This window comes from Procambarus clarkii, chromosome 5 (assembly GCF_040958095.1).
Source record: "Procambarus clarkii isolate CNS0578487 chromosome 5, FALCON_Pclarkii_2.0, whole genome shotgun sequence".
Taxonomy (NCBI): Eukaryota; Metazoa; Arthropoda; class Malacostraca; order Decapoda; family Cambaridae; genus Procambarus; species Procambarus clarkii.
This window is the reverse complement of record NC_091154.1, coordinates 1,144,249-1,161,379: the sequence shown is the minus strand read 5'-3', so window position 1 is coordinate 1,161,379 and position 17,131 is coordinate 1,144,249. Positions and strand designations below refer to the sequence as shown.

The 17,131-nt window shown below is 39.7% G+C and overlaps 1 protein-coding gene and 2 non-coding genes across 4 annotated transcripts in view; all 3 read left to right on the top strand.

The window, feature by feature from the left end:
* Window positions 1-17,131, top strand: part of LOC138372420 (kynurenine 3-monooxygenase-like) — a 270,834-nt gene that overhangs the window by 50,577 nt on the left and 203,126 nt on the right. The window contains exons 10-11 of one of the 2 annotated variants that reach the window (XR_011230863.1): window positions 1,471-1,632; window positions 3,640-4,656. Coding sequence is in view for 1 of the 2 variants with exons in the window: in XM_069337910.1 (XP_069194011.1) it covers window positions 1,471-1,632; window positions 3,640-3,792 (315 nt within the window). In the remaining variant the exon portion in view is untranslated. Of the gene's footprint in view, window positions 1-1,470; window positions 1,633-3,639; window positions 4,710-17,131 lie in introns of those variants that run through there. The other variant, XM_069337910.1, reaches the window with a different exon arrangement.
* TRNAN-GUU (transfer RNA asparagine (anticodon GUU)) lies at window positions 10,932-11,005 on the top strand. Its single transcript has one exon. It is a non-coding gene; the product is annotated as a tRNA-Asn (tRNA).
* TRNAN-GUU (transfer RNA asparagine (anticodon GUU)) lies at window positions 13,178-13,251 on the top strand. Its single transcript has one exon. It is a non-coding gene; the product is annotated as a tRNA-Asn (tRNA).

Below are 17,131 nucleotides of genomic sequence, written 5' to 3'. Positions count from 1 at the left end.
CTAAGCCTATCATAGTTTAGGTTTGGTTATTATCTTTTACAGACCTATACACATTTAATAATAATAATAATAATAATAATAATAATTTTTATTTAGGTAAGGTACATACATAAAGAGATTTTACAAAGTTTGTTGGGTTAATAGATAGAGCTAGTACATACAATGCCTAAAGCCACTATTACGCAAAGCGTTTCGGGCAGGAAAAACATTAATGACTAAAGCTTAAAACTAATGGGTAAAAAGAATAAAATGTGTTCAGAACAAATAAAAATAGAGGTAAAAAAGGGGGGAACATGGTTGAAAAAGCAGCACAAATACAATTACAAATTAATACAGAAAATTACATTCAAACAGCGTTGTTTTGAAAAAAAACCCAAGAAACATACATGGGTTGACAACAGAGGGGTAAGGTAGGTTACAGGGAATTTATTAGGTAGTGCTTCGTTTTTATCTTAAACTGGTTGAGAAAGGTACTGTCTTTAACATGGTTGGGAAGGTCATTCCACATTCTGGGTCCCTTGATTTGAAGAGCATTTCTAGTATGATTAAGTCGTACTCTAGGAATATCAAAACTGTATTTATTTCTGGTGTGGTGCTCATGGGTTCTGTTACAACCTTCAATTAATCTTTTTAGGTCAGGATTGGCATTACAGTTCAGCGTTTTATATATGTATAATACACATGAGAGAATGTGCAATGACTTAATATCTAACATATTCAGAGATTTGAGTAGGGGTACCGAGTGATGTCTGGGGCCAGAGTTGGATATTTCTTTGTACAAAACGGAGCATTGTTATAATAATACTAATAATAATACAGAGACCTTAATACAAGCTTAAGAATAGTCTTTCTGTCGCCGACAATGTACTGTACAGTACATTATAGTAGTTATAGTACAGTTATTGTACAGTATAAATATTGTTCTCAGAAATCTTTTCAATTGTATTTTGAACTGAATTATTATCAGGCATGTACAGCTTCAGTGAGTAGGTGATTCCATTGGTATACAGTATTACCTTATATAATAATTAATTCCAGTTGTCTGGTATAGGAAGCATGTGTATATATAAATATATACTTTAGGCTTACATTGAGATTTCCCCATCCTCTCCAATCAAGGTTGAATTACTGACCTTCCCCAGGATGCAACCCCACAACAGTTGCCTGAGTCCTGGGTACCTATTTACTGCTAGATGAACACCTTCATTAGATGAAAGGAAACTTGCCTAACCATTTCTGTCCTTTTTGGAGATTGACCCAGGATCCCCGACTATGAGTTGAGCATATAGCCACCAACAACACTAGTAACCTCGGTGTGTTTTTCTGATAATTACTGACTTCCTCCTGCAGATAATTACTGGCTTCCTCCTGCAGATAATTACTGACTTCCTCCTCCTGATAATTACTGACTTCCTCCTGCAGATAATTACTGACTTCCTCGTTCTGATAATTACTGACTTCCTCCTGCAGATGAGACAACTGGTCAACTCGACGTCTTTCCTAATACGCAAGAAGTGGGACAACCTTCTCTATCGCCTCCTGCCACAGACGTGGGTGCCTCTCTACACTATGGTGACCTTCTCCAGGGAGAGATACCATCTCTGTATCATGAAGAGGAAGTGGCAGGATAGTGTACGTCTCTGCTGCCTTCCTCTGAAGGAAGATTGATCTTTTTCGTAGTTGGTTTACTTATGCAGATAACCTCAAGGTGCATGGAGTTGTTGGGCTAAAGGGCCATCAACCTATTTAGGGGTTATTAATGCCACCACAAGAGCTTAGTGATCAACTAAGCAAGTATACTTTAGTCCTGAATGTAGTCCAGTACTTAGGTAACCTCTCAGCATATATATACACTTCATTAATGGGGTACAGTATACCTCTCAGTGTATATATATATTCCCCTGAGGAGTAAGTCTGACTGTAGTATGTAGGAAAAATTGACTGTTGCATGTAAATTATCCCTATTCTGTTTATTTTCAAAGTTGAAGTAAACTGGTACTGGTAAACATGACACAATTGCTGGACCACTATGACATGGCACTAGAGGCCATGGAAGACAAACAAAACGCTGATGTAATTTACACAGATTTCGCAAACGCCTTCTTTCAACAAATGTGACCATGGTGTTATTGCACATAAAATGCGTTCAAAAGTAATTACCGGAAAAATAGGCAGATGGATCTACAATTTCCTAACTAATAGAACCCAATGTGTAATTGTCAACAAAATCAAATCTGGTGCGTCAACCGTGAAGAGCTCAGTCCCCCAGGGTACTGTGCTTGCTCCAGTACTTTTTCTCATCCTAATATCGGACACAGAGGACACAACCTATAGTACTATATCATCCTTTGCAGATGACTCTAGGATTTTTATGAGAGTAGACAACATAGAGGACACGGCAAACCTCCATTCAGATGTAAATCAGGCCTTTCTATGGGCTACAGAAAATAATATGGTGTTTAACGAAGATAAGTTCCAGCTCATGCGCTACGGAAAAAAGGAAAATATAAAAACGGAAACCACGTAAAACGCAGTCACATCATACCATAGAATGAAAAGGCAATGTAAAGGATCTGGGTGTACTCATGTCGGAAGACCTTACCTTTAAAGAACACAATAAAGTAGCCGTCACATCTGCAAGAAAAATGACAGGTTGGATAACAAGAACCTTTCACACCAGAGATGCTATACCGATGATGATACTTTTCAAGATACTAGTGCTCTCTAGAGTGGAATACTGCTGCACAATGACAGCACCTTTCAAAGCTGGAGAAATTGCTGACCTGGAGAGCGTGCAGAGATCCTTTACTGCTAGAATCCACTCAGTAAAGCATCTAAACTATTGGGGCCGACTAAAGAGCCTAAATCTGTATTCTCTTGAGCGCAGGCGGGAGAGATGCATAATAATTTACACGTGGGGAAATAGTAGAGAGGCTGGTCCCAAACCTGCAAACAGAAATAACATCACATGAGACCATAAGGCATGGCAGGATGTGCAGAATACCCCCTTTGAAAAGCAAAGGTGCAACAGATACTCTGAGAGAGAACTATCAACATCAGAGGCCCGAGACTGTTTAACACGCTTCCACTTCACATAAGGGGCATAACTGGATGACCCCTGACAATGTTCAAGAGAGAACTTGACAAACACCTCCAAAGAATACCTGATCAACCAGGCTGTGACTCATATGTCAGGCTGCGAGCAGCCGCGTCCAACAGCCTGGTTGACCAGTCCAGCAACGAGGAGGCCTGATCGACCACCGGGCCGCGGGGACGCTAAGCCCCGGAATCACCTCAAGGTAACCTACACTTGAAACAATCCAGTGATCCCACATCCAGTATGTTGATGGTTCCACTGTTTGTCAAAAAAGATCCATTAAATATGTAATTGAGGCTTCAAGAGCATGAGTCGATTACCCATACCAACCAGACCATGGATGTTCACAATAAGGAAGAATCTCAATTGGGTACCTAACTGGTACCCAACTGGGACTTTAAACCTTTCCTAAAGTGTATTTTTGAGGCTTGAGTTTGAATCCCCCGATGATGCAAGTGAATGAAATGTTATTACCATTATTGACCATCAAATATATATCTTTTAACACTGTTTTGAGGATAATTATTATTTTTGTCTTTCAGATTTTGAGCAAATTGATAAAGGTTGGCGGAGTGATCGGTATTGGCGCTGGCGTGGTGTTGGCCAGGACTGAAGCTGTTCACACATTATCCCATGCTCTTCTGGCCCACATAACAAGACTCACAGCCAAGATTGGGGCCATCACTTCTTGTTGATGCAGATGATGAGTCACAATAACGTGGCTGAAGAAATGTTGAACAAACCACACACTAGAAGATGAAGAGATGATAACGGTGTAGTCCGTTCTGGACCATACACATACTCAAGTCGACTGAGATAATTGACTTGATAATGGTCCTGCATGGACCGAAATGTCGTAGTCTCTTCATATTCTAGTGTGTGGTTTGGTCAACACTTTTTGTTGATTCTCTTTACCACGTCAACACATTACAAGACTTGCAACCAACAAACTCTCACTGTCAGCAATCAGCATAGTTGTTCACAATTGAGAGGTCCCAGTTTTCTTTCTGTGGTGAGACAAAGACGCTTTGTGACATTTCTCTTCACTTTAGATCTCCATTCATCTAACAGAATCCTTCCATTTTGTTAAGAGTTTGAACCAAGGCCCTCATGCTATGAAAATGTGTGCTATCAGAAGCACTTTTCCCTTCCATGTGGTGTTGAAATACTCACATTATATTTTATATTGGGGTTTATGTTTGAAACCAGATATGGAATTATACATATTTGTACTGATGAGTTGCCTAAGTGTAGTTACAGGATGAGAGTTACGCTCGTGGTGTTCCGTCTTCCCAGTACTATGTCGTATAACACTTTGAAACTACTGTAGCGAGTAGATTATCCCAATAATATACTCGCTCCAAATGCATTGTTAATATTCCTGTCAACCTTTGGAGATGAATGAGGTGAGGCGTTGCCCGGGCAACACGGTGAGGTGTTGCCCGAGCATATAAGCAGCAGAATAGCAAACATTAACCAGAGTCTACTTTCAAGTGTGGTCTAGAGCAGACACTTGCGAGATACTGTACCGACGCTCAGTGCGCTCAACTCACACCAAAGTATCACCTATGTACTTTTGTATATTCGACCAAATATATATATAGTATCTGAGTGTCTGTGTTTATTGTCACCATACTTTACGTAACAATAGAACCGTTACACTACTGACGGGTTTGACCTCCACCACCTCTCACTTAACTTGTTCCAACTCTGTTTGCGAAAGTGAATTTTCTTATAGTCCTTCAGCAGTTTTGTTTAGTTAGTTTAAATCTATGACCTCTTGTTCTTGACATTCCAGGTCTCAGGAATTCTTCCCTATTAATTTTGTCAATTCCTGTTACTATTTTGTATGTAGCGATCATATTGCTTCTTTTTCTTCTGTCTTCTAGTTTGGCATATTTAATGCCTCTAACCTCTTCTCGTAGCTCTTGCCCTCCAGTTCTGGGAGCCACTTTGTGGTATGTCTTTGCACTCTTTCCTGTTTGTTGATGTGCTTCTTAAGATATGGGCACCACACAACCACTGCATATTCCACTAAGGAATATTTTGTCTCACTAAGGTCATAAACAATTTCTTTAGTATTTCACCATCTCTGTATCTAAAAGCAATTCTGAAATTGAAAAGCAGAGCATAGGCTCCTTGGACAGTGTTCTTTATGTAATCCACAGGTGATAGTTTTCTATCTAGAATCACCCCTAGATCTCTTTCTTCATCAAAATTTGTGTTAAGTTTTTTTGTGTTTTCGAAAATCTGGCACTTTAACATAATTTTCTCTTACAGGTCTATTCCATTCTATGCTAAAACTGATTTCTTTGTGATCACTGTTCCCAAGTTCACTCCCTATTTCGATGTCATTAATTTGCATTTCCCTGTTAGTTAACACTAAATCTAAAGTATCATTTTCCCGCGTTGGTTCCTTAATGTGTTGGCTAAGAAAGCAATCGTCAATTAATTCTTGAAAATCTTCTACTTCATTATTCCTTGTTCGGCTAGACCAATTTATTCCACTGAAATTAAAGTCACCCATGTTGGAAATTTCCAACAGTTATTCTCATCCCTAATACAACAGGATGTATTTCCTGTATTAGGCTTCATTCACATCTAATATTCATTTAATAATCCTTAATACAACAGGATGTATTTCCTGTATTAAGCGTAATAATTAACTAACACTACTAATATGTAGTTTAGTATTGTAGAATTTACTGTATTAGGTTGTGGAACATCATGTAATTTCTCCTAGAATTGTGTAGTGTTGCGTCAGCCACGCACGGAGGATAAAATTTCCACATACCTGTAGATCCCATACAAATGCAACCATTTACTTTCCTTTATTAGGAATAATAATTTAGTAATAGGTTTAATTTTAGTATACAACAGTTTACTGGAATTTCCTTACCCAGCTTAATCGCTGTTCCAGTAAATAATATCATAATCTAACATCATTTTCACCACCAAGCCCGTATTGTTTTATTTGTGCCGTCTACATTAACTGACGTGCATTGTGAGAATTAAACATCACCGCATAAAGAATTTATCTAAACCATCAAGAGTGTTCATACACGCCCCCTTCCCTATTTAGCGTTAATAAATAAATATAATTTATGCTCGAATCCTCACGGTGAGCTATTGCGCATGCGCGACTTGGGGAGGGAGGAGAAAGGACTCCCGCCATTACCAACAAGAAGCGTGAAGGTGTTCCGTAAGCGGTCCAACAACTCTTCTCATCCAAACGACATCCGAACATCCTTAGATGCCAGATTGAGGACGCAGCTTACCAGAATCACGGACACCAGTTCGGCAGGCATTTTACCTTTTATTAGTATTTATAGAGCTCTTAAATATGATTAATATAGGTAGCCATGTCGTCACGCTGCGGGCTGTAATAACTCACATTGTAATATCTCGACCGTGCACCCCGCTACTACCACTGAACTAACCGGGCAATCTCCGCTCTTTCTATGGTAATAACGGGTGCTATATCGATCATTTATTTATTTATTTATTTATGCATATACAAGAATGTACATAAGGAATGTGAGGATACAAATATGGTAATTACAGTCTTGTAAAGCCACTAGCACGCGCAGCGTTTCGGGCAGGTCCTTAATCTAAGAAAATTTTAAGGAGGTAAATACTTGCAAAATTTATAGACAAAAAATGATAACAGATTACATGAAATGAAAAAAAGAAGATGAGAGAAAATTATAGGTACAGTATATTAAAGCACATAGGTAGCTAAGATTGATTGCAATGACAGCTTGAATGGTAGTTGACAAAAATTGGTAGGCACAATACAGCAGAAACAATATAAGATTGATTGCAATGACAGCTTGAATGGTAGTTGACAAAAATTGGTAGTCACAATACAGCATATGGCTAGCACATAAAAGAAGACAGCAATGAACACAATGATAAGGTTGTTTGATATTACATAAAAATTAGGAGATTGGGTAACACTAGGTACAGAGCAAATTTAAAGCTCAGTGTAGGAAACTAAAAAGATGAAGTTAGGTACTTTTTGGTTTTGCTTTTAAATAAGGCAAAGTTTTACAGTTTTTCAATTCACAAGGGAGTGAGTTCCATAGACTATGTCCATTAATTTGCATAGAGTGTTTACACAGATTAAGTTTGACCCTGGGGATATCAAAGAGATATTTATTTCTGGTGTGGTGATATTGGGTCCTATTACATCTGTCCAGGGAGAGTTTCAGAGCATGGTTTGCATTTAAGAACAGGGTTTTGTAAATGTAGTTGACACAAGAGAATGTGTGGAGGGAGTTAATATTTAACAAGTTTAGGGATTTAAACAAGGGAGCTGAGTGTTGTCTGAAAGCAGAGTTTGTTATTATTCTGATAGCAGATTTTTGCTGTGTGATGATGGACTTAAGGTGGTTTGCAGTGGTAGACCCCCATGCACAGATACCATAATTAAGATAGGGGTAGATTAGTGCATAATATAGTGAGAGGAGAGCAGAGTTAGGAACATAATATCTGATTTTGGAGAGTATACCAACTGTCTTAGAGACTTTCTTAGTTATGTGTTGAATGTGGGTGCTGAAGTTGAGTCTCTTGTCTAGGAATAGGCCAAGAAACTTGCCATCATTTTTATTACTGATGCTAATGTTGTCTATCTGTAGCTGAATTGCATTTGATGATTTGCTTCCAAATAAGATGTAGTAAGTCTTTTCGATGTTTAATGTTAGTTTGTTCGTTGACATCCATAAGTGGACTTTTTTTAATTCATTATTCACAACATTATTTAGTGTATGTGGGTTGAGGTTTGAATAGATAAGGGTAGTATCGTCAGCAAACAATATAGGTTTGAGAATATTAGAGACATTAGGCAGATCGTTTATATATATAAGAAATAGAAGAGGTCCTAAGATGCTGCCCTGTGGCACTCCAACGGTAATTGGTAGAGTGGAAGAAGTTGTATCATTGATGGTTACATATTGGTGTCTGTCACTAAGATAGGATCGGATGTAGTCAAGGGCAAGGCCTCGGATTCCATAATGCTGGAGTTTAAGTAAGAGGTAGTTGTGATTAACAGTATCAAAGGCTTTTCTTAGGTCAATGAAGAGTCCAATCGGAAACTCATTTTTGTCAAGGGCTGAGTAGATAACGTCAAGGAGACTAATGATTGCATCGTTGGTGCTCTTTTGGGACCGGAAGCCAAACTGGCAGGGGCTGAGTATGTCGAATTTTACGAGGTAGGAATAGAGCTGTTTGTAAATAATTTTCTCAAATATTTTTGATAGAATGGGTAGATTTGATATTGGTCTATAATTGTTTATGTCCGCCGGATTGCCTCCTTTATGGACTGGCGTTACTCTTGCTTTTTTGAGGATATCAGGGAAGGTGTGACACTCTATAGATTTGTTGAACAGTAGTGCTATGGGTGGGGCAAGGGCATGGGAGGCTCTCTTGTACACAATGGACGGAATTTCACTGGTGTTCCCTGCCTTGGTTTTTAGAGAGTGTATGATGGACACAACATCTGCTGGGCTGATTGGTGAAAGGAGAAGAGAGTTTGGATAGCTGCCTGAGAGATATGTGTTAATATGTGTCTGAGTCTGTGGGATTTTACTGGCAAGATTAGCACCAACCGATGAAAAGAAACTATTAAATTCATTTGCCATTTCTAAATCAGTTGACGGTATATCCCCATCCTTGTAGAGTTTTATTTGGTTATGTGAGTGTTGTTTAGTTCCTAGGATACTAGAGATAGTTTTCCAAGTGCTTTTCATGTTGCCTTTTGCTTCATTGAATCTATTCACATAATATGCAAGTTTTGCCTTTCTTATGATACTGGTAAGCATTGATGAGTACCTTTTAGCTACTTCCTTTGAAACTAGGCCAATCCTAACTTTCTTTTCATATTCATGTTTCTTGTTGATTGAGTTGAGAATGCCACTTGTGAGCCATGGATTGTTTAATCTTTTGTCAGTTACTTGCTTGGTAAGAAGGGGACAATGAAGGTTGTAGAGGCTTAGAGTTTTGGAGAGGAAGAGGTTAGCTAATGAATTTATATCATGGGTATTATTGAATTCAGAATCCCAGTTAATATTGTGAAGTGCCTCTGTAAGATTGTCTAAAGCTCATTCACTGTGTAGCCTAAATGAAAGATTTCTAAATGAAATCATGTAAGATGTTAAACACTCGGGCCGTCATACGAAGATGTAGACCAGTACACAGAGGAGAGAGAGAGAGGGAGAGGAAGAGTGAGGCAGAGCGAGAACGAGAGCGAGTGAGAGTGAGACACTATTGAGGGAGAGTGAGACAGACAGATAGAGATATTCGTAGTCACAGCCGATCGTATGAGTTACCGATCGTATGAATTACCGACACCTTTTTTGACCAGAAGAGTTGTAGTGTTAATGGTTTCAGGGTAACCACAAGGGTGGTTACTGCAAGATTCAGGGATATTTAACCTGTCTAACTTGGTGGCCTGAAGATATCCTATAGCAGAGGACGAACCTTCTGCTACTCTCTGGTGTTGATGGGCTTTGTTGAGGTGTGCAAGTTTTTTGGTGATGATGGTTTTTTATGTTCTATTGGCTGGCTATGACACGATCAGGCATGGAAGGATATTAAAAGAATTAAAGGCAATAAGATCGGCCAAGTGTCACACCCTCACCCTCTACACAGAGCAAACGAGTTAGTCGATGCTTGGGCAACAACCTCTAGCTTCAATAATCTTTCCCCAGACATACAGTTTAGATTAAATGCTGGTAACGGAGATCGAGAAAGGCTATCGATTGACTTCAAAGGCTTTGTTGAAAGAAAAGCTTTGTTGACTTCATGCTCCACAAGGAAGATGAATGCAACGTCCTTCAGTGAACCAATGTATAACCCTGAGATGTTTCCCTAATTGTATCTAGGATTCCTTGTGCATTATTGTCTATTGTTATTATTGTGTATTATTCTAATCTACTTTTGTGTCAAAAATTCTTGTAACGTACTTGTAAACATTTTTTTTTTGACAATTTTACTGCAATTATCCTACTTAAAATCATCTGTACTTGTAAAATAAAGCTGTAAAGTACCTGTTAAACACTTTTTATTAATTTTACTGTTATTTCACTAACACTTTCTGTTAGTTTAAGGACTAATTGCCCGAAAGTCCTGCGCCTGTGTGCTAGTGGCTTTACAAAATTGTAATTTCAACTTTAACTCTATGTTCTCTCTTAACCCCCAATGTACCTTCTTGTATATATATATATATATATATATATATATATATACATATATATATATATATATATATATATATATATATATATATATATATATATATATATATATATGTGTATATCACGAAAATAAACACGTGATTAAGAATGTGACAATGTCAGACCACGGAGGAAAAATGAAACAGGAAATTTCCTTAAGTACTTTCGTATATTAAATACATCTTCAGACCTTCTGAAGATGTATTTAATATACGAAAGTACTTAAGGAAATTTCCTGTTTCATTTTTCCTCCGTGGTCTGACATTGTCATATATATATATATATATATATATATATATATATATATATATATATATATATATATATATATAAATAAATAAATAAATAACTCAATGGATGTACCTTAAATTTACCTGAATAATAAATGTGAATCTGATACACGTCAAAACTCTGCCGGGTTCGAAATACAGCTGGAAAATATCACGAGCTTTGACAAGCCGCTGGCTTCCTGTACTAACCAGGCCCTTGGATAAATTCAAGTAAATATAAACCGTGCGAGTAGAGATATTAAGTGTTATAAATAATGTTACAAGAACAAGGCCAGAGTGATGACAAGAACCAGACGCCGGTACACACAAGCCTCCGTGGCACAATTGGTTAGCGCGTTCGGCTGTTAACCGAAAGGTTGGTGGTTCGAGCCCACCCGGGGGCGTCCATTTTCCCAGTCATTTCTGGTTTTAGTTGATATTGATGTTTTAAGCTCGTACTTTTATGTTACATGGATGTATACCGTACGTAAATAACCTGTATATTATACATATCTTGCTTGGTGTATGTATACACAGATTGGCCTGGGTTCGTATCCTGGCCGGGGAGGATTGACGGGGCACCAGTCTCTTACTGTACGCTTCTGTTCACCTAGTAGTACTCACCAAGTTGTGCTTGCGGGGATCGAGCTCTGACTCTTTGGTCCCGCTTCTCAACCGTCAATCAACAGGTGTACAGATTCCTGAGCCTATTGGGCTCTATTATATCTACACTTGAAACTGTATATGGAGTCAGCCTCCACAACATCATTCAAATTCAAATTCAAATTCTTTATTCAGGAAAAATACATACATAGTTGATTTACAAACATAATGTTGGATTTAAAGATAGAGGTAGTACATACAATACTTAAAGCCACTAGTATGCATAGCGTTTCGGGCAAGGTGAGGTGGGGGGGGGGGGACACTAAGACTAAAATTTAATAGTAATTGGGATTAGTATATAAAGTGTGTTGAAAAAAGAATAAAAAATAAAAAAGGGGGAACATGGCAGAAATCAACAATTGTACAAGTTGGTGAACAAACAGCATTGTTTAACAAAAGCAAGACATGGGTTGACATTTAGGGTTAAGGTAGGTTACATGGAGTTAATTAGGTAGTGTTTAGTTTTTATCTTAAACTGGTTGAGAGAGGTACAGTCTTTAACATGGTTGGGAAGGTCATTCCACATTCTGGGCCCCTTGATTTGTAGAGCATTTCTAGTTTGATTAAGTCGTACTCTTGGAAATGTCAAATAGGTATTTGTTTCTGGTGTGGTGCTCATGGGTTTTGTTACAACCTTCTATGAAGCTTTTAAGGTCAGAATTGGCATTACAGTTCAGCGTTTTATATATATAAAATACACATGAGAGGATGTGCAGTGACTTAATGTCTAACATATTCAGAGATTTGAGTAGGGGTACCGAGTGATGTCTGGGGCCAGAATTGGATATTGTCCTAATAGCAGCTTTGTGTTGAGTAATTAGAGGACGTAAATGATTTTGGGTAGTAGAACCCCAAGCACAAATACCATAGTTGAGATAAGGATAGATGAGGGAGTAATAGAGAGTCACCAGGGCAAGGCGTGGTACATAATATCTGATCTTAGAAAGAATGCCAACAGTTTTTGAAACTTTTTTTGATATGTTTAGAATGTGTCCCTGGAAATTCAGCTTGTGGTCGATGAGAACACCAAGGAATTTGCCATCAACTTTGTTACTAATTTGGATATGGTTTATTCTTAGATTAATTTGATTTGAGGACTTGTTGCCAAACAAGTTTTAGTTTAGTTCATTTATTATGCACCCCATACCCATCTTGTGGGCGGTAGTGGAAAGGGTTACAGAGGCACATAATGGGCTCAGGGACTGAACCCCACAATTCATTTAGCTAAGCAAGTTACAATCTTGATGAGCTAGTTACAAAATTCATTATAAGTCGTCACATCAACAATGGGTTCGAGATCGACCTCAAGTACAGGTTCTAAATTAAGCAACTGACATATGTGGAGAGCTAGTGTCACAATTTATGTTTGTCCTGCACACCGCCCCCCATCCAGTGGGCAGCGGTGGATAGGTTACAATCACTTAGTTACTACCTACAGTTAGCAAACTGGGGATATTTGGCTAAAATTTCTGGTAGCAGATCATTTTGAATGAAATATTTACACATCGCTGGAACATTGGTTATAGAATTGTCTCTAAATTCACGTATCTTTTCGCCCTCCATCACATAGTGACGGAAGGTGTGCGAATAATTTTGTTGACACAGTTTACATTTGGTCAGGTCTACATCAGCAGATAATGAGAATTCCCAGAGATACTTGTAACCGAGTCTAAGCCGAGCAGTAGTAACATCTAGAAGTCTGCTGATTTTATTGGATGATCCATAGATGTGTGGCTCCTCTTGCATGATAGTATGATGATAGATGAAATTACTGGTGTCAATTTCCCTTGTGTATCTTCACAAACCCAATGTACCTTCTTGTATATAAGTAAATAAAAATAAATAAATAAATAAATAAATGTTACAAGAACAAGGCCAGAGTGATGACAAGAACCAGACGCCGTTACATACAAGCCTCCGTGGCACAATTGGTTAGCGCGTTCGGCTGTTAACCGAAAGGTTGGTGGTTCGAGCCCACCCGGGGGCGTCCATTTTCCCAGTCATTTCTGGTTTTAGTTGATATTGATGTTTTAAGCTCGAGCTTTTATGTTACATGGATGTATACCGTACGTAAATAACCTGTATATTATACACATATAATAACCTGTAAATAACCTGTATATTATACACATATAATAACCTGTAAATAACCTGTATATTATACACATATAATAACCTGTAAATAACCTGTATATTATACACATATAATAACCTGTATATTATACACATATAATAACCTGTATATTATACAGGTTATTGTATAATATACAGGTTATTATACAGTATATTATACACCTGTATAATATACACCTGTATATTATACAGGTGTCTCTGTCTCTGGAGGAGACAGAGACAGAGGCTGGAGCGGTGGAGATCGGAGAAACTCAGGAAACGACAGGAATTAAGGCAGAGAAGAGGACAACTGAAACAGACAGTTGTCTCTGAGGTACCCCTTACTGAACAGGAGAGGAAACTGTTGGAAAAGGGACTTACGTTCGTCATAAGCCCTCCGGCGCGTAAGAAGAGAGAAGATGCGATAGAGGATCTGTGCAACAACTTGGAAACTAGTATCAACCAAGTTTGGAGCAACCTCCGGCCTGAGCAAGGTAAGTCACAGGGAGCAATTAAAAAAGCTAAACTCTCCCTCTCTTTTAGGTATCTCCACCCCAGCAAACCAGTCCAGTGCCCAAACTACAACCTAGTAGGTCTTAAACCGGTAATCCAGCAAATGAAGGTCGACCTCAAGCGTGGTGCGGAACGACTGCAATCTCTCAAGGGAGGAGAGGGACGCCCTATCAACGCTGAAAGGACGCACGGATATTGTGATAAAGCCGGCGGACAAGGGAGGTACTGTCGTCGCCTGGAGAAAGGACAACTACAGGAACGAGATGAGAGGCACCTGGCAGACACTGCAGCCTACAAACAGATGCACAACCAGGATGACGCGCTTAGAAACGCTCAAACGAGGAGTAAACGGATAGTCCTCAAGCTGTTCGAAAACAAGGCTGGGAACGGAAAAGGAGGACTCATGCAGGCAGGGGCGAGAGATTTCTTCCTAGCCTTTGAATCCATCATTCCCCACCGCTACCTTTTACCAAAGATCCATAAAGCACTAGAAGAAACAACAGAAACGTGGCAAGGGAAACCGGTTCTAAGCAGCTGCCGGGCCCCAACAAGGCCGGTAGACTGGATCTGCACAGCCCTCCTGAACCCCCTACGACGCCTTCTACCGGAAAGAATCAAAGATACGACGGATTTCCTCAAGAAAATTTAAGAACTTAGAGGACCATCCCGAGAGGGGCCCGTCTTTTTTCCATGGATGTGGTATCGCTCTACCCGAGCATATTACAGAGAGAAGCTGCAAAGGTAGTAGCATTTTTTTTTTTACAGATAACAGATCAAAAATCAGACAGGAACTTCGAGACGCAGGAGTATGGAGGACCTCCTCGAAAGAAACTCTTGAGGAGGCCATCCTCCATGTGATGAGAGACACCCTTTTGCAATTTGAAGGACGGGCATACCGGCAAACCAAGGGTACAGCGATAGGAGCATCCAGTAGTGTGGCAATCGCTGAAATATTTGTGCATGTAGTGTTGGAGAGGACACGATCCCACAGGAAGGACGGACCGGCGGTATATTTCCGTTACATAGACGACATCTTCGGAATAATGGAGGACAGTTTCCCACGCCTAGAAGGTTTCTTTTCATGGTCAAATACGGTTCATGAAAACCTTAAGTTTACCCTCGAACACAGTGACTCCACGATTAATTTCCCTAGATACAACAGTGTATATAGACCAGCTAACCAGGGATCTGCATACGAAGGCATACTATAAACCGACTAACCTTCACACGTATCTGAAATTTGACTCGAGCCACCCACTAGCCTTGAAGAAATCGCTACCCTACTCACTTGGACTCAGACTCAAGAGGATTAACAGCAAAGAGACGCTATATCCCCAGCTTGATGACTTATGGGATATGTTCAGGAACAGAGACTACCCAGAGACAATAATACATGCGGCCCACGAGAAACTCAGAGAAAAAACAAGGGCAGAGCTACTCAGACCTAGAACACAAGAAGTGGAAGACAAGAGATGGATTCTTCCAACCCTTTTCTTCCCCGGCCTTGCAGCACAGCTTAAGATAACACTCCAGGGAGTATGGACATGGATGAGGGAAACGTACAGTGAACATCCATCCTGGGTAAAATTCCCACAAAACCCTCCCATGATCCCCTGGAGGCGAGGTAAGTCTATAAAGGACCACTTTGTTAGAGCAGGTGTGCGGGTAGATCATCTCAACCGAACTGGGGGAGAGGACCAGCCCCAGGTTACAGGTCAAAGAAATGGAACTTACTGACCCTAACCTAACCTAAATTATGCAGAATGGTTAGGATTCTTCCAACTGGGAGTGGTGAGTGTGCTTAAACGTCAACAGACGCAGTATAGTCGTCGTCAGAAGACAAGTGGAGGTCTGCAGAAGCACCAGGTGTAGGTTCCTGTGAAGCTGGTGTAGTCTCTGGTGAAGCTTGTGTAGTCTGAGGTACAACTGGAATGGTAGATGGTTCGTCTGGAGTAGCAGTGTGCTACTGCAGAATCTGTAGCAAGAGCCGTAGCAGGTTGCAGAGGGTGGGCGTCAGCAGACAGGATATCTGCCAATGCAGTTGGAGAGATGGTGATGTCAGGGGCAGAAGTAGTATTTGTTGCTGAAGTCGTAGCCCTGGCGTTGGCTGAGGCTGTGGGTTTAAAGAGTTCTTCAAGAACAGTAAATGTCGGTAGACCATTGTCAGCGTACATGATGTTTAGAATTCGTACAAATTCCTTGGTGTTTGTGCCAGCAATCCTTTCAGCAGTGCGGATGAGTCTCATTATGACACTGATTCCTGTTGGGGAGCAGCATCTGGTGTGGTGAGGGCTGGCTTGTTGAATGACCAGAGTGAGATTGTGGCTGTCGCAGCTGCGTCGATGATTGGTTGGCGGACTGGGAGCCAGGGCCCCAATGGGGTGCAGTCTGTGCAGAAGCTCCGCCCCCTCCCGGAAGCAGAGGAAAGTTGGCGGCTGGGGAGTAGAAATAGCCTAAGCTACACTATCCCTTTGAGATGTATTTCTTTCTTATCTCAATAAACATACTTGAACTCCATTTTCTGACCATTTTCCTGACGTTGGGAAACCATAGGAGGACGGGCTGGTTCCACTACTGTCTAAACTGCAGCGCCAATAACTTCAGTGATGAGGTTAATGACCATTGACGTTCCCTAGGTCATTAGTCAAATCGCAAATGCCCGATTCCCTCTTCAGGACATAAGCGCTTGAGTTTCATTTCTGATGCCTCTGTTCACCCAGCAGTAAATACGTTACTGCTGGCGTTAGGTAACGTCTTGTGGGGTTGCTCCCTTGGGGATGGTCAGTAGTTGACCCAGGGGGAGAGACTTAAGCTTAATTGGCTGTTGTTGTTGTGTTAGACTCAGATACTCAGAACAAAAAGTTACAAGCAGGACTATGGTGAGCCCGTCGTCCTTACTTGGTACACGAGATGTGCTGCTGCTGCTGCTTATTGCTTAATAGGCTTCTTCTCGACAGTTCCCGACCATAATGATATTATCATCATGTTTGTGTAATTTACTATTGTTTACCATAAATCTTTCTTACTTGTTTTCTATTTAAAAATATATTTTTATTAAACGATAATATAATTATTTTTTTTAATCTTAAATGTAATTTTTAAAAATTAACAAAAGTTCCTAAATAAGAATAACGATATTTTAAAACAAAACAAAAAAATAACAATATAAATAGAAAATTTTAAGTATTACAAATATTTTTGTATAAAAATTTACTTTTCTTTTCTAAACAAGAAAAAGTTTA